Source organism: Mastigoproctus giganteus, chromosome 4 (assembly GCF_048544385.1).
Source record: "Mastigoproctus giganteus isolate SK-2022 chromosome 4, ASM4854438v1, whole genome shotgun sequence".
NCBI lineage: Eukaryota > Metazoa > Arthropoda > Arachnida > Uropygi > Thelyphonidae > Mastigoproctus > Mastigoproctus giganteus.
Window position 1 is genome coordinate 115,806,862 of NC_143578.1, and position 19,027 is coordinate 115,825,888.

A 19,027-nucleotide genomic window follows, 5' to 3' on the forward strand; every position below is an offset into this window, starting at 1 on the left:
TGTGACCTGATTACAAACTTGCTTATATCTACTGTAGGCCCTGATAATTTATATACATCCCATGCATTTTTCTTCTCTGTCACGTCTTATAAGTCATCTGATATCCAATTAGGCCTATATCTTGAGGAGTAGTTTTTAGTTGGCATGAAAATTTGGCTAATTTTGGCCTAATTTCATTTGTAGCAAATTTTTTTATGTATTTAACTCAACTGTAGCAATTTTTTTATGTAGAATATTTTGCCGTGAAAACCAGAAAAGGATTATATAACTATTGACGATTATGTTCAGGTCACTGACAAACTGAATAATCATGCATGCTTGCTTCCTTACAGATAGGATTTTTTTTTTTTTTTTTTTTATGAAAACCCCAAACACGAAAGGTATCAAAACCTATAGTACTTAGTACCGTGCATGGGTTGAAGGAGAAGTAGTATGGGGGGAGGGGGATACCGGAAACTTTGCTCTAGAGACTAAACATGGGTTTCAGCACTTCAAGCCTCCAATAAGCAAAGTGGTGGTATTGCACCGGTTGATGAAAGTGAATGCCACAAGTACATGTTATAACTGCTAGCTAAATGATTTTGTGATAACTGACAAAAAATTGGAAGAGAACCTTTTGAAGTTAAAAGTAAATAAGGCACCTGGGGCTGATAGAATCTGCTCAAATATATTAAAAGAACCAGTAAAAGAGATAAACAAATCTTCATCCATAATTTTGAGATGCACAGATATATCTCATATTCACAAAGGAAGGGTGATCGTAAGGTGAAGTGAGTAATTACTGATCTGTGAGAATAGTTTCTGTTTTAGGGAAAATAATGGTGTTAGTGGTTAAAGAGGAATACATGATAAGTTTGAGCAGAAATGCATTTTATGGAAATCACAGCATGGATTTATTAAGGGAAGATCTAACTGATCAATCTGATTATCTACTAGGATTCAGATATGATTCAGTAACAAAGGAACTGGATGCAAAAAATAATTTTGACATCATATAATTAGGTTTCAGCAAAGTGTTTGACACTGTCCCACATCAAAGGCTGCTGTATAGATTGAAGCTGTGTGGCTTTAGGGGACAAAGTTACTGCTATGGATAAAGGAATGGTTGGGTGGCGGAGGGCAGGACAGGATATAAATAGGAGCTGTTCTTCTCTAACTGATAATTATTATTATTATTAGCCATATGGTGCAAGAAAGCCTGAGACTTATGCTGCACCAGCCAAAAAAAAAATTCCCAAGTTACCCTGTTAGAGAGAGAGAGAGAGAGAGAGAGAGAGAGAGAGAGAGAAGAATGATGATATCCAGCTCAGGATCCTGGGTGTGCCAAGCCCATACTCACCAGAAAGATAGGATAGACAGGACAGAAAGGGAGGGGGTGTTAGGCTGTTAATTAAGAAAAACATAAAATCAAAGGAAGTGCACCCAGTTAATATAGATGAACAGTGCTCTGTTGAGTCAGTTTGGTGTGAGATAAGCACTGCGAAAGGAAAAATAAGAGTAGGAGTGTGTTATAGGCCTAATGACTTGAATGAGTACAATGAACAATTGTACAGAGAAATAGAGTGGGCCAGTAAATCAGAATGTCTTATAATGGGGGATTTTAACTTCCCAGATATTGACTGGAACTTGTGGGTTGGTCACTCACACACTAGTCAGACTTTTGTGGATTTATTGGATGATTGTTTTCTGCAGCAGCATGTTCGAGAGGCAACCAGAGAAAGTAACACTCTTGATCTGGTTATCAGCAGTGATCATTCGTGTATTAAGAATTTGCAGATAAAGGAACCACTAGGTGGCAGTGATCACAGTGTGCTGAAGTGGGATTTACTCTAAGAGGTAACTACCGTCAGGGGTAAAGTAAAGGGGAGTACAGTGGTCTCAGACAGTTTTTGGATTCTGTGCAGTGGGATCAACTGACGATGTTACAAACAGTAAATTCTAAGTGGGAAGCATTCAAAGAATTAATCGTGGAAGCTACTAGACTTTATATACCAATTAAGAAATATCGTGCAAGGTTTAGGCCTAAATGGTTATCAAATGAACTAATGAGACTCGTAACAGAGAAGAAAAATGCATGGGATGCATCTAAATTATCAGGTGACGCAGAAGCCTGTGGCAGATATAAGCTAGTCTGTAATCAGGTCACAAAGGAGGTTCGGCAGGCGAAGGCGGATTACGAGAAATCTTTGGCAAAAGATGCTAAGAAAAACAGCAAGGATTTCTTTACTTATATAAACTCTAAAAGGAAGGGGATGAATATGATTGGTCCACTTGACATCGATGGTTCGACTGTTGATGATCCTGCTCAGATAGCAAACAAACTGAATGAGTATTTTGCATCTACATTCACACGTGAGGAATTATTAAGGTTTGAAAATGGAAGAAGGTTATCAAATTGTAGAAGTGTGCTTAATGATTTTGTAATAACTGAGAGCAAAGTGGAGGAGAAATTGTTGAAGTTAAACATAAGAAAGGCACCTGGGGTGGATGGGATCTATCCAGTTATTTTAAAGGAGGCGGCAAAGCAACTAAGCAAACCCTTAGCCATAATTATGAGAGCATCCTTGGACTCAGGGGAGGTTCCCACGGACTGGAGATGTGCAAATGTGTCCCCAATTCACAAAGGTGGATCGAAGGGTGACACGAGTAATTACAGACCAGTTAGTTTAACTTCTGTTCCGGGTAAAATAATGGAGTCGCTGGTTAAAGATGCATTGCAGGATCATCTAGACAAGACTGCAGCAATAATTCAAACACAGCATGGGTTTGTTAAGGGAAAGTCTTGTCTGACAAATTTGATTGGTTATTATGATGTGGTCACAAAGGAACTGGATGCAAAAAATAATTTTGATATCATATACTTGGATTTCAGGAAAGCTTTTGACACTGTTGTGCATGGAAGACTACTGTTCAAATTGGAGCAGAATGGTATTAAGGGTAAGTTGCTACAATGGATAAAAGGATGGTTAAGTGGGAGAAGACAGAGGGTGGCAATCAATGGGTGCTGCTCTTCATGGACTAATGTTATTAGTGGAGTCCCACAGGGTTCGGTGTTGGGTCCACTGTTGTTTTGTGTATTTATCAATGATATTGATGAAGGTATATCAGGCTTAATGTCGAAGTTTGCAGATGACACAAAGGTTGGCAGGGTTGTTAATGACAGTAATGGCAGTGTGCTACTGCAACAGGATCTAGATAATTTGGGCAGATGGGCTAAGAAGTGGCAACTGAAGTTCAACCTTGACAAATGCAAAGTACTGCATATGGGTAGAAGTAACCCCAGAGAAACGTACCAACTGTGTGGTACTACACTTAAGGTGGTAGAAAATGAAAAAGACCTGGGAGTAATTGTGCAGTCAGATATGAAGTTTTCTGAGCAGTGCAGACAGGCTGCTAGGGCGGGTCATGGGGTTTTGTCAATGATATATAGGAATTTTGCTAGCAGGGAAAAGGAGGTGATTGTCCCTCTGTATAAGGCAATGGTCAGGCCACGCCTTGAGTACTGCGTACAGGTCTGGAGGCCTCATTTTAGGAAGGATGTAGATTTGCTTGAGCGTGTACAGAGAAGAGCAACACGATTGGTGAGGGGAATGAAGGGATTCTCTTACCAAGAGAGGCTTAAGTTCTGCAAATTGCAGTGGCTGGAGACTAGGCACCTGCGCGGTGATCTGATTGAGGTCTATAAGGCCTTGAATGGGTTTGAGCACGCTGAATTCTGATGGGATCCTTCCACTTGTTCAGATTGCCAACCTACGGGGACAAGTTCAAATTAAGAAAGGACAGATGTAGAATAGATGTGCGGAAATTTGCCTTTAGCCAGCGGGTGGTTAATTGCTGGAACAAACTTCCATCTGTCGTTGTGGAAGTTGATAGGTTAAATAAATTTAAGGAGGAACTGGACAGGCATTTGGAGGGAATGGTGTGATTTTTTTTTTTTTTTTTTTTTTTGGCTGATGCTGCATAAGCTCCTACACTTGCTTTCTTGCATCATGTGCCACTACTACTACTACTACCAGATGTGAGCCCCTGGGGTTAAATGTTATTAGTTGTGCTCATTGGGGATCAGTATTGGGCCCTTACTCTTTTCACTATTAACAATAAAAGCATGTAAAGCTTATTGTCTAAGATTGCAGATGATACAAAAGGTTGGTGGAGTGGTTAATGACAGGAATCAAAATTTGTGCTACTGCATGAAGACCTGGAAAAGTGACAAGTGACGTTTAACATTAATAAATGGAAGGTATTGCATTAATCCCATATTGACAAACCAATTGGTGGTACCACATTTGTGTTGATGCAGAATGAAAGAGACATAGTGTTATTGCACAGTCCATATGGAGTTCTCTGAGCTCTGTAGACAAACTGTTAGGACAGTTCATGGGGTTATGTCAGTGAGGTATAGAAATTATGCCAGCAGGTACAAGGAGATGATTATTCTATGTACAAGGTCTCGAGTACATTCTAAAAAGGATGATGATATGTTAGAAATGGTGCAGAGAAGAGAATGCAATTAGCTAAGGATACCAAAGGATATGCTTACCATGAAAAGCTTCAGTTCCGCAAATTGCAGAGTTTCGAAATTATGCACCACCCAGGAGACCTGATTGAAGTGTTAAGAGGCAGTCTTGTCTGACCAACCTGATTGAATACTGTGGTGCAGTAACAAAGAAACTAGATGCAAAAAAATTATTTTGATATTATATACTTGGAATTCAGAAAAGCTTTTGATACCATTGCACATAAATAATTGCTGTACAAATTGAAGCAGTGTGGCATTAAAGGCAAGTTACTGCTATGGATAAAGGGATGTTTGAGTGGGAGAAGTCAGAGAGTGGTTATTAATGGACTCTGCTCTTTGTGGACTAATGTTGTTAACGGAGTTAGTTCAGTGCTGGGACCGTTATTGTTTTCTATATTTATTAATGACACTGATGAAGCCATATCAAGCTTAATGTTTAATTTTGCAGATGATACAAAGGTTGGCAGAGTTGTCAGTGACAGTAATCAAGGTAAGCTACCGCAACAGGGTCTAGAAAAAGTAGGCAGGTGGGCAGAGTAATGGTAGTTGAAGTATAACATTGACAAATGCAAGATACTGCATGTAGGTAGCAGTAATCCCAGATTAATGTTCTGCGTGCTGCAAGTACACTCAGAGTAGTGTAAAATGAAAAAGACCTAGGAGTAATTATGCAGTCAGATATGAATTTCTTTGAGAATTGGAGACAGGTTTCCAGGACAGTTCATTGGGTTTTGTCAAGATCTACAGGAATTTTTCTAGCAGTGATAAGGAGGTTACTATCCCATTGTGCAAGGCAATTATTAGGCTGTACCTCAAGTACTGCATACTGGAAGCCTCATTTTAGGAAAGATGTAGAGATGATGGAACAGGTACAGAGAAGAACCACAAGATTGGTGACAAAGAGTGGTCTTATCAAGAAAGGCTTCATTTCTGCAAATTGCAGCATCTGGAGAATTATCACACAGAAGGTTTCTCATTGAGGTGTTTAAGGCTTTGAATAGATTGAGGCAATACTGATGATGCTCAGACTACACTCAGGGCTGGAAAGTAAGGAGTTGGGGATTTGAAGCCCTGCTGCTTCATCACAGAACAAGTAAATAGGGCTGTATTGGGGTAATAATTAAGAATGAGAACGAGTGCACATATACTTGCATGTATACTAATGCTAAGAGCATTGTGAATAAATTTGATGAATTGGGAATTACTGATTAAGTCATCAAATGCAGACATTGTAGAGATGGTCTTACTCAGACATAAGCAATGCTAAATTTGAATACGGGTAGCCAATATATACATGGAGGACATAGGACAGGAGGGGGAAGGGTTATAAAGTTAAGAAGCATATTAAATCTAAGGCAGTACATCCAGTCAACATGGGTGTCCAGTGCAGTATTGAGTTAGTTTGATGTGACATAAGCACTGTGAAAACGAAAATGAGAATAAAAGTGTGTTATATGACTGATGAGTATAACAAACAGCTGTACAGGGAAATAGTGGGCCAGTAAATCAGTGTCTTACAATGTGAGATTTTAACAGAAAGTGAGCTTTAGGGAATTGGCAGTTGCACCCATGATAATGCTTCCTATGCATTCATCACTTTCCATTCAAGAAATTTTTGCAAAACACTCCAACAATACCTCCCGATCCTGCCATTCTCACCAGATTTAAATCCCTTGGATTTTTTTTTTTTTTGTTTTCCAAGCTTAAAGCCCTTTTAGAAGGTAATAGATTTGCAACAACTGAGAAAGTTATTCGGAATGTGGCAGGAACTGTTAGCTATTCCAAAGGAGCCAATTAAAAATACTTTTAGAAACTGCAGAAGCATTGGAATAAATCTATACATTGTTAAGGAGACTACTTTGTAATAGAATCATCCAGATAGCTGGTAAAATTCATCATTTCCCAATATATTAGTTCATTACCCAACCTGAATGCTTTCATCACAAATCGTATCTTTTGTGTACTTCAGGTTCTATACATGCTGGATTAGTGGACTTTTTGTGTAAGTACATTACTTTTTTTTTTTTTCATTATTTTTTATTAAGCTCTAAAGCTCTAATACATATTATTATCATGTATACTGAGTGGACAGAAATCATGAGATACCTACCTAGTAACGGGTAGACCCACCTTTCATCCGGATAAGGGCAGTCATACAGTGAGGCATTGAGTCCACTAGTTCACGAAAGCGTTCCACAGGTATTTTCATCCATGCTTGCTGCACTGCTGTCCATAATTCCGTCGCATTCCTGGGTGGAGGATCCCTCAAATGGACCTTTCCACAGCATCCCAAAGATGCTCCACAGAGTTCATGTTCATTAAACGGGGATGCCAGTCCATTGTGGACTGGCCTCCCCATTCAATGAACTGCTGGAAGAGTCCATTGCTCTGTGGGAGCACAATGACCACGAAGGGATGCAGATGGTCTGCAAGGATGGTCACGTAACCTGGACCATTCAGAGGCGCGTCTAGACGTACCAGAGGTCTCAACGTGTGCCAGTTGAACACCCCCTCGACTATTACCAACTGTCCACCTTCCTGAACAGTGCCTTGTTGACATCACGGGTGCATAGCTTCGTGCAGTTTCCACCAGATATGCACCCTCCCATCCACTCGAAATAACTGGAAACGGGACTCACTGGACCAGGAGACATGTATCCTATCATCCAAGGTCCAGTGCCGATGTTCTTTCGACCAGTTGGGGTGTAGAGTCCTATGTTGTGGTGTTAGCAATGGGACTCTGGTGAGTTGGCAGCTCCCATAATGTTGCAGCTAATGATCACCTTGATGGTCTTGGTGGAGATGTTTCTGGCACCTCCCTCGTTGAAGTCGGCGGTGATTTGTGCCACTGTCACTCTCTGGTTGGTGGAAACAATGCGAGACAGACATTGAACACCATGTTCATCCACCACCTTTCTCCGCCCACAGCACTGTCCACGATGAGATGTTATTCCAGAAATGGCATATTCCCGATATACTCTTGATTCTGTCGAATGGGGGTAGTGCAATTTCTGTACCACCTCTGCAGTGACTCATGACATATCCATACTGAAATCGAATTACTGTCTACATGAATGCAGTGTACCTATTTGCCTGCCAAGTGGACGAACCCATCCACTAGTGAGAGGGGAGACAGCGTCGCATTGCTCAGGAACCAGGTATAGCATGAATTCTGTTCTTTCGGTGTAGAATATGAGTAAAATATGTATGAACTTTTTTTTTTTCCTCATTCTGATTTTCAGCTTGCCTTACACACTGGGTACATTATCCCACTTGAAATCTTTGGGTATAGATGGAAATCCATTGAGAACTATTCGCAGAGACATTATTCAGGTAAATATAATTTTTCCTTTCTGTTCTAATACCACATATTCTTTCATTGCTATGTTAATTGTGTAGAAATGATACCTGAAATGATTTCACCATAATTTATTCATGCAAAAATTATAACTTCAGATGATTGATATGATCCACCTGAACGTTTGTTTGTTTGTAAGCTATTTTAATTAATTGTAAGGAATTAATACATTTGATGCCATTTGCTGGTGTTGTGATCTTTAGAAAGCTTCTGCTGAAAATATGCTTTGAGTTCAGTGTCCAGACCACTGTATTATGTAGACAAAGTCTAACAACACTAATCAGATTAATTATTAATGAGTATGTCATCACATTTAAGTAAAGGTAACATAGTGCAAGATAAGAATCTTTAGTGGTTTATACAACATTGGTATTTTTATTTATTTATTGTTTTAATTTTGATTTTTTTTTTTTTGGGGATCAAAAAAAAATTGTGTTTCTGTGAAAGAGCTGCATTTATGTATGTACATTCATGAACATTCCTACACACTGCCGACCAGGCTAGCCGGGTGGGTAAAGTGCCTGCCTGGCAACCCAAAGGTCGTGGGTTCGATTCCTGCCTTGGGCTTGGATCAAAGTACTGCAAAAACTTTGGGAGGTGCATTATGGCCACAGAAGCCTATGCGCCAACAACTACCAAAAAAAAAAAAAAAAAAAATCCTACACACTATAGAAAATTTTGGCGAAAAAATAAATAAAATACCAGTGTTGAAGCATCCATCACTACTTGTCTGATCTTGCCCCATGTGATTTTTTTCATGTTTCCAAAACTGAGGCCTGGGATGCCAAGCATTTCTGTGTCAAAGCAATTCTTGTGTGCTTAAAGAGCATTTTCTCTCCAGTGACTGAGTTTTCCTTATTTTCTCTGTTCTTATTAATTTTTTTGTTAATTAGCTCTATTTTCTTAAAAGCACTAAGAAGAGGGGCGAGAAGAAGGAAAATACCTTTTTCTTTAATTTTTTTTAAAATTAGTTTTATGTTAGTAAATACTATTTGTTTTAACCTCAATGCTTGGCCAAAGTGGCACTGCTCTTGCCAGCCTGTGGCAGGGCTGGTAACCCTGGGTGGTTAAAGATAAACTTCTAGGGCCAAAAATAGCCACCATTGACTCAAGTTTCCTCTTGTAGAACCTTCAGTCTCAAGACCTAAACTAGCTGATATCGATCATGATTTTAATCAACCTAAAAGGCTTTGAAGATAAGTACAGTACCATCATGTGTTTATCTTTCGGTGATATACTCTGTATCTACTCAACCTGTGGGCCAAGTTATCACCCTTCTTGATCCAGAAATACTTGGATATGTCGCTAAATTACCAGAAACAGCCACCTCAAAACATTCTGAGTGGCTGCTAAATATAACAACATTTGGCGTACTGCCAATATCCATTACTTCTCATAATACCTTAAATTCATCTAAAGGTGTCACCACAGAGTGGGACCTACTTACAGTCTCTGAAGAGGAATTACTTCAGGAACTCAGCAATCAATAGGTAATTAGTGGCAAATGAATCATGACTAAAAAGGAATGGAAATTTCACTCCAAGAAGATCCATCATTTTAACTTTTAACACCCCAGATTTGCCATCCACAGTAAAAGCTGGCTATTTAAACTGCTGAATATGGCCTTACATTCCACATTCAATTTTTATTTTAAATGCCAAAAATATGACCATTCCCAGCAGGCTTGTAGAGGTGATGCCATTTGTCCTATTTGTGGTTACAAGGAGCAGATGGTTCAGCCTGAACTCCATTTTCCCCAACTGCAAAGAAAGCTACCCCCATCTTTTCTAAATTGTCATATGTGGAAAACTGGAAAGAAAATTCCAAAATGCAAAATAAAACATAAAGTTACATATCTGAGACTCTCAGACAAGTTATGTTGAGCATACCTAGTTATTTCTATGTGACATGCATTCAAAGCTATCATCCAACTGCAGCTCAAACAGATGTATCAATACTCTCCCAATACCTTTCCGTTCTCTGTCTAACTGGGGTAAAGCTATGCTATCAGCCTCTGGTAATGAAACTTCACTAAAACCAGCAAAGCCACTAACATGCCAATTAGCAACCTAGCTGATACTCCAGTAGTCTCACATGACACTGATAAATTGAAAACTGCTAAAGTAAGAAAACTGAACCACACATCAACAGTATGGAAGTGGATAAACATTCAGATGATGAGAAACATACTAGAGCTTCATGCAAATGGCACTGTAGATACTGGATGCCCCATCTGCCCTAAAAAGGACCAGAAGGGGAAAGTTCCACTAACAAAAAAACTGTCAGATGAATCTTTCACAACTAAATCTAAATAATGCACAACATTATATAGTGGAACTACAGAGGACTAAGCAGCCATTCTGATGACTCAAGGAATCATCTTTCTTGGTGATTTCCTTCTACTTTTCGCTCTCTCTCTCTCTCTCTCTCTCTCTCTCTCTCTCTCTCTCTCTGGGTAACTCGGGAATTTTTTTTTGGCTGGTGCAGCATAAGCCTTAGGCTTCCTTGCACCATATAGCTAATAATAATAATAATAATTTCTCTCACTTCTATCCCATAGGGATATGCCTACAGGAAACATTCTTGTCACCACAAGTTTTACCAAAATTTAATCGAGTCCCGTATAGACAAGATCGGAACTGAGAGCCTCTTGTCCGTGGAAGAGTAGCTATTCTTTTTAATTCTAACGTACCGTCCTGGTACGTCCATTTACGCACCACCTTAGGAACTGTGGCTGCTCATATTGCAGTTGGTATTTTAGTCATTCTTGTTTCCATTCATATTCCACTATCTCTACCATTTCCCCCATTCATAATTTGCAACCTCATTACACAACTGTGATCTCCAATTTATCTTTTTGGTGATTTTAATGGTCTCTGCAGTGCTTCTCCTGTGATAATCAACTTAGTCTATCATTTACTAGTTTATTGTCCCCTATATATAACTATCTGCTCGAGCATTTTTCAGTCATTCTCCAGGTTGAACGTTGCACAGGATTTAACATATTTCCTAAGATATGATGCAAATATAGAACAAATTTTACTCTATTTGAAGATTATTGGCCTGTACGAAAGCATCTAATTCAACACATATAATGATAGGCTTCTTACAAATAAACAATAAGTTATTTTGGTTTTTTTTTTTTTTTTTAGGAGCATTAGCAACTAAGGCCATATTGCTCCACGGATATGCGGTGGTCATTCCCTGACCTTTCCGCATCCTCCGTATTTGGTGGTCACGGGCTCAAACCCCGGTCTAATCAAGAAGCGTGTGCTACGCACTACTGTCCTGCCCACCTGGCTACGGAGGCGCCAGTAAACAATAAACAGACACAATTTTGCCTTATGTCATTAAACCCAACAACAAGTGAATCATGGAACAAGTGAATACATGGGCTGTGTAAGGGTAACTAAGAGTAATAACATGTGCATGTATACTTGTGTGTGTACACTAATGCCAGGAATATTGTAAATAAATGTCTCTGCTATCTCTACAAGTGCAGAAATTGTAGAGATAGCAGAGACGTGGTGTCGCTCAGCCATAACTGATGCTGAATCTGAATATGGGGAGTACAATGTATACAGGAAGGACAGACGAGATAGGAGGGTTGGAGTAGTTTTGCCCTTAGTTAAGAAGTATATTAAATCTAATGCAGTGCATCCATGGGTGACCAGTGCAATGGTGAGTCAGTTTGGTGTGATATAAGTGCAGGGAAAACAAAATCAAGAGTAGGAGTATGTTATAGGCCAATGATTGTGATGAGTATACCAAACAACACAACTATGCAGGTAAACAGAGTGGGCCAGAAAATCAGAATGTCTTATGTGGGAATTTAACTTTCCAGATGTTGATAGGAATTTGTGGGTTGGTCACACAACCACAAGCCAGACATTGATTTCTTGGATGACTGTTTTCTTCAGCGTCATGTTAGAGGTGCAAAAAGAGGGAGCAGTAACCTTGATCTGGTTATCAGTAGTGATTCTGCATGCATTAAGAATCTGCAGTAAAAGACCTACTGGGTGGTGGCGATCACAGTGTGCTAATGTGGAATTTAATTAAAGACATAACTGCTGTCAAAGGTAAAGGAAAAGGCTTTTGCTTTTATAAGGGTCACCACAGTGCTGTCAGACAGTTTTTAAATTTTATGCAGCGGTACAAACTGGATGATATTACCAACAGAAAATTTTAAGTGGGAAGCATTCAGGACAGGGTTACCAGCATGTGGTAACCTTATACTTTTTATACCAACTTTTTTATACCAACAAAGTAATTATATATTTATATATAATTACTTCGTTGGGCTTTTTATACCAACGAAGAAATACTGTTCAAGGCTTAGACCGAAATGGATGTCAGATGAACTATTCAGAACCCTATGGTAGATTTAAATTAAAATCTAAATTAAATTTAAAATATAGATATAAATTAGTCTGTAATCAAGTCACAAAGGAAGTTAGGCAAGTTAAGGCAGATTATGAGACGTCTCTGGCAAAGAATACAAAGAAAAGCAGCAAATACTTCTGTGCTTATATTAACATAGAAGAAAGGGATTGAATCACATTGGACCACTTGATGCTTATATTAACAGTAGAAGGAAAGTTATTGAATCACATTGGGCCACTTGATGTCATTGAAATAACTTGCATGCTAACTTTCATGTCTTAACTATTTTACACCCTGAGTCTTATAGCCCTGAAGTGCTTTATAATCTGAATTACTTGCACACCATCAGGCATCTCTCATATCATGGAATTATACAGGCGGGCCTCGATTAACGCGATTAATTCGTCCCGTGAGCGCATCGCGCAAAACGGAAACGCGTTAATCGAATATCATAACTAATAGGAAAAATTATAATTGGTCCTTGACCTTCTGGAATGTCCATAAAGAATTTTAAAAATCCCTTTTAAATAACTTTTTAACTGCATGCCATGTAAAAGATAATAAAAATTATAGAATTAAATGTTTATTGCTCAAAATATATAATGGAGAAACTAACTATTGCTACAGAAATATTTGAACACAGTCGTTTGAACAGTTTTGGCTTTCGTTTTTTCATCATACAATTTCCGATAGCCGACAACAAGCTTCTCTAGGCCCTGGCGAAATAACATGCTTCTTTCGATGTTAGGATTACCTTTACCTTTTGTCCTTTTGTTTAAGGTTCTCTGCGATACGAAAGATTTCGCCTAGTTCTTTTACTGTTATCTCCTTTGAGGTAACATTTTCATCTGGCTCACACTCTTTTTCTTCAGCTTCTTCGTGCGCACACTGTTGCTCTATTTGAAGGAGATCATTGTCACTTAGCTGTTCTAAATGCGAATTCAGTGATTCTTGAACGTTAGCCGCATCCAAGCCTTTGAAACCAAGGTCATTACCAATATTAGTTATGTCTTCAATAACTTTTTGAACTGCATCTTTGAGGCAAGTAAAATCGTTTGCGCGGGGTAAAAGATGCTTCCAAACTGCTCTCATATTGCTGGCTGTCACTTCTTCCCATGCTGCATGAATGTTTTCAATGGCCAATCGTATGTTATATTTTTTCCAAAATTCTGGTACAGAAATTGCATTATCTCCTGTTATAGCTTCAAGTGCCTGTGCAAAGGTTCTGCGGAGATAGTAAGCCTTGAAAGTTGCAATCGTCCCATGGCTGGTCCATGGGTTGCAATAACGAAGTCGTATTTGCCGGTAAAAAAAACAACTTTCACATTTTCATTTAAGTCACCAAGTGCAGAAGGATGTCCAGGTGCATTATCTAAAAGCAACAGAGCTTTAAAAGTAAGATTATTTTTCTTGCAATAGGCTTCAACTGTTGGACAGAAATAAGACGTAAACCAGTCTTCAAATAGGGCTTTGGTCATCCATGCTTTTTTATTTGAACGAAAAATGACTGGAAGAGTGCGATGGCTGTATCCTTTTAAAGCCCTAGGATTTTGTGCATGGTACACAAGCATGGGCTTCAATTTAAAATCACCTTCAGCGTTACCTCCTAATAAAAGTGTTAGTCGATCTTTTGAGACTTTATATCCAGGTTGTGATGCTTCATTTGCAGCCAAATAAGTTTTAGTTGGCATCCGTTTTCAAAATACGCCCATTTCGTCTACATTAAATATTTGCCGATCGTCGTATTCAGCATCCTGAATGATTTTTTGCAATTCTGCAGGAAATTTGGCTGCAGCATCTTCATCAGCACTAGCAGCTTCCCCTGTTACTTTAACATTATGCAGTCGTGCTCGATTTTTGAAACGTCCAAACCACCCTGAACTAGCAACAAACATTTCAGTCTCCCCTTGATATTTTGTTTCTTTGAGCTTAGTAAAAAGGTTAATAGCTTTGCTCTGAATATTGTCCTTAGATAATGGAATTCTTTTTTGATTGCAATCTTCTATCCAAATTGATAAAAGACTTTCCATTTCAATCATTATTAGAGTTCTGTTTCTGGTATTTTGTAAGACAAAAGAAGATGATGAAACTTTACCTTTCTCTTTATATTCATTCTTACGGCTCAAGATAATTCGTACGGTAGCCTCACTGTATCCTGGATCTCTTACGATTTTTGCATGGTTTGCACCACGTTCATGTTTTTTAATAACTTCAAGTTTATCAGCTAAAGTAATAACTTGTGGGTTTTTTTTATTACAATCACGTTGTTTTTCACTCTTTCTTTTATCCATAATTAACAGGGGTAGAAAATTAGAATTTTTAAATACGTCTGCACGTGACTTTATTAGGTGGAGACAAACAAGTAACACGTCTACTTAGTTGATGGAACACACTGAGGCGGGAAGCGGGCAAACGCTTGTTTATTGGCAGTCAGACATTTAGTGCGCGATTCGAATCTTTTTCAACTATCAGAAATAAAAGATCGCGTTAACTGGAAATTTGCATCGCGTAAAGTAAAAAGTGGTATCATTTTTTCCAATCGCGGTAACTGAAAACCGTGTTAATCGAACTCGCGTTAAGCGAGGCCTGCCTGTACTTTGCAACTGGGTTGTTATTGCAACACCAGGGTGCCTGCGCACCCACCCACCGATGAGGCGTCAACATGCTCCAAAATGTTGCAGTCTGGGTGTGGTATCCACCGAGAATAAGTAATAGTAGTCTTCTCCATTGGTGAAGCGTTACTTATTCGAGGTAGTGCAATATCATGGTAACTCGTTGTGAAGGTATTCGCAATATGAGATATACTTAAATGATGTCAATTCCTAGTTACTTAGTAGTTGGCTGTGTGCAGAAATGATCCATTTGCACTAATTTGCATGTCAGTTAACTATTTCGCAACCTGAAATAGTTAACTGACATGCAACCTGAGGCTTATAGCTCTAAAGTGCTCTTTAATATGGAGTCATTGGTCAAAGAAGTAATGTAGGCCCATCTTGACTGGAATGCAATTATACTGCAGTGACAGCAAGCATTTTTTAAGGGGTAGTCTTGTTTAACCAATGCTGCACTGACCAAGGAATTGGATGCAAAAAAATAATTTTGATATGATAGAGTTGAATTTCAAGGAGGCTTTTAAGGAGACTGCTGCACATAAAAGATATTGCTGTGTAAACTGGAGCAATGCGGCATTATGGGCACCTTACTGCTATGGATAAAGGGGTTGTGAAATGGAGGAAGACAGAGAGTTAACATTAGCATTAGTTGCAGCATATGATGCAAGAAAGCAAGCTTAAACAGCATCAGCCAAAAAAAAAAAAAAAAAAACCCCTTTGTCTAGTTCAGTCTTAAATTTATTTAAGCTATCAACTTCTACAACAACAGATGGAAATCTGTTCCAGCAATCAATTACCCATTGGCCAAAGGCAAACTTCCATACATCTATTCTACATCTGTCTTTTCTCAGTTTGAATCCATGCTCCCTCAGGTTATTAGTCTCAGCAAGCGGAAGTATCCCATCAGCATTGAGCCTGCTCAAACCATTCAAAGACTTATACACTTTAATCAGATCACCTTGCAGGTGCCTAGTCTCCAGATGCTGCAACTTGCAGAACTTAAGCCTTTCTTCATAAGTGCACCCCTTTGTTCCTCTCACCAATCTTGTTACCCATCTCTGTACTCGTTCTAGCAACTCTACATCCTTCCTAAAATGAGGCCTCCAGACTTGTATACAGTACTCAAGGTGTGGCCTGACCATTGCCTTATACGAAGGGATAATCACCTCCTTGTCTCTGCTAGAAAAATTCCTATATATTATTGACAAAACTCCGTGACCTGCTCTGGCAGGACATCTGCACTGCTCAGAGAACTTCATATCTGATTGCACAATTACCCCAAGATCTTTTTAATTCTCCATCTCCCTGAGTGTAGCACCGCAGAGTTGGTATGTTTCTCTTGGGTTACTGCTACCCATATGCAGTACTTTGCATTTGTCAATGTTGAACTTCAGTTGCCACTTCTCAGCCCATCTGCCTAACTTTTCTAGATCCTGTTGCAGTAACATACTGTCTTTAGTGTCATTAACAACCCTGCCAACCTTTGTATCATCTGAAAACTTGGACATTAAGCCCGATATACCTTCATGGATATCATTGATAAATACACAAAACAACAATGGGCCCAGCACCGAACCCTGGGGGACTTCCCTAATAACATTAGTCCATGTAGAGCAGTGTCCATTTATTACCACTCTCTGCCATCTCCCACACAACCATCCCTTTATCCATTGCAGTAACTTGCCCTTAATGCCATACCACTCCAATTTGTACAGCAGTCTTCCATGTGTAACAATATCAAAAGCTTTCCTAAAATCCAAGTATATGATATCAAAATTATTTTTAGCATCCAGTTCCTCTGTGACCACATCATAGTATCCGATCAAATTGGTCAGACAAGACTTCCCCTTAACAAGCCCATGCTGTGTGTGAACTATTGCGACTGTCTTGTCTAGGTGATCCTGTATAACCTCTTTAACCAGTGACTCCATTTGTTTCCCCCGCAACAGAAGTTAAACTGACAGGTCTATAATTATTTGTGTCACCCTTTGTAAATTGGAGATACATTTGCATATCTCCAGTCCATGGGGACCTCCCCGATTCTAAGGATGCTCTCGTAATTAATGCTAAGGGTTTGCTTACTTCCTTTGCTGCCTCCTTTAATATAACTGGATAGATCCTGTTCACCCCAGGTGCCTTTTTATGTTTAACTTCAACAATTTCTCCTCCACTTTGCTCTCAGTTATCACAGAACAACTTAGCTCCCTGTTAGAGTTTGATAAACCTCTGGCATTCCCTTCTTGAATAACTCCTCATGTGTGAATATAGATGCAAAATACTCATTCAGTTTATCAGCTACTTGAGCAGGATTATAAATAGTCGAACCATTTATGTTAAGTGGACCAACCTGATTCATCCCCTTCTTTCTAGAGTTTACATAAGTGAAGAATTCTTTGCTGTTTTTCTTTTTCTTTGTGTCCTTTGCCAAAGATTTCTCGTAATCTGCCTTTGCCTGCCTAACCTCCTTTGTGACTTGATTACAGACTAGCTTATATCTGTCGTATGCTTCTGTGTCGCATGATAATTTCTATGCATCCCATGCATTTTTCTTCTTTGACACGAGCATCATTAATTCATCCGACATCCATTTAGACCTAAACCTTTATCTGTATTTGTTAGTTGGTATGAAAAGCCTAGTAGACTCCATGATGAAGTCCCTGAAGGCTTTCCATTTTGAATTCACCGTTGGTAACATCTTAAATTGATCACACTCTATAGAATTTAAAAGCTCTGAGACCTCTGTAGTCACCTTTACGAAAAAAAAAAACCCTTCCCTTTACCCTTGATCGTAGTTACATCTTTAACTAAATCCCACATCAGTACACTGTGATCACTGTCACCTAGTCGTTCTTTTATCTGCAAATTCCTAATGCATGAATAATCACTGCTGATAATCAGATCAAGGGTCTTACTCCCTCTCGTTGCCTCTCAAACATGTTGTTGTAGAAAAAAATCCTCCAGTAAATCCACAAAAGTCTTGTTAGCATGCAAGTGACCAATCCACAAGTTCCCATCAATATCTGGAACATTAAAATCCCCCATTACAAGATATTCTGATTTACTGGCCTGTTCTATTTCTCTACACAACTGCTCATTGTACTCACCAGTGTCATTAGGCCTATAACATATTTCTCCTCTCATTTTCCCTTTTCCAGTGTTTATGTCACATGTGTCATCTGGATGCATTGGGGTGGGATTCAATGAGTTGTTATCAATGGGCAGTCTTCTTTGTGGACGAATGTTATCAGTGGCATCCCCAGGGTCCAATGCAGAGTCCATTGTTGTTTTCAACGTTTATTAATGATATTAATGAAAGTATATCAAGTTTAATGTCAAAGTTTGAAGATCATACAAAGGTTGGCAGTATAGTTAACAACAGTAATCAAGATGAGCTACTGCAAGCAGATCTAGGAAAATTGGGTTAATGAACTGAGAAATGGCAGTTGAAAATTTAACATTGACAAATGCAAGGTATTGAATATGAGTAGCAGTAATCCCAAAGTACCTATCAACTGTATGGAACTACACTCAGCATAGTGGAAAATGAGGAAGACCTGGGGTAATTGTGTGGTCAGTTATAAAATTCTTTGTGCAGTGCAGATATGCTGCAGAATAACCCATGGGGTGTTTTGTCAACAATATACAGAAATTTTGCTAGCAGGGAAAAGGAGGTTATTATTACTTTGTACAAGCCCATGGTTATGAGTATTTCTGGAGACTCCACTTTAGGAAGGATGTAGATCAGCTGGAATGAGTGCATAGAAGGGAACCGATTGGTGAAGGGAACAAAAAGGTGATCTTACCTAGAAAGGCTTCAATTCTGCAAATTGCAGCTTCTGGATAATAGGCACCTGCAGGGTGATCTGATTGAGGTGTTTAAGGCCTTGAATGGATTGACTAAGCTGAAGGTAAATGCCATTCTTTCTCTTTCTGTGACTACACACACGAGGTGTAAATTTAAGTTGAGGGAGGATGGTTGCAGGATAGATATGTGGAAGTTTGCCTTCAGGCGGGTGGTTAATTTTTGGAACAAGCTTCCATCTGTTGTTGTAGAAGTGGATGGTTTGAATAAATTCAAGGAGGAACTAGGAGGATATGGATGGAAGAAGTGTGTAGTTTTTTTGTTTGCTAATTCTAAATGAGCTTGGTTTCTTG

General features: G+C 39.0%; 1 protein-coding gene across 3 annotated transcripts in view; it reads left to right on the top strand.

Moving 5' to 3' along the window:
• Nucleotides 1-19,027, top strand: part of LOC150087009 (leucine-rich repeat-containing protein 40-like) — a 500,077-nt gene that overhangs the window by 305,518 nt on the left and 175,532 nt on the right. For all 3 annotated transcript variants that reach the window (XM_090372899.1, XM_090372898.1, XM_090372896.1), the window contains exon 9: nucleotides 7,762-7,852. In XM_090372899.1, the coding sequence (XP_090229025.1) occupies nucleotides 7,762-7,852 (91 nt within the window). The remainder of the gene's footprint in view (nucleotides 1-7,761; nucleotides 7,853-19,027) is intronic.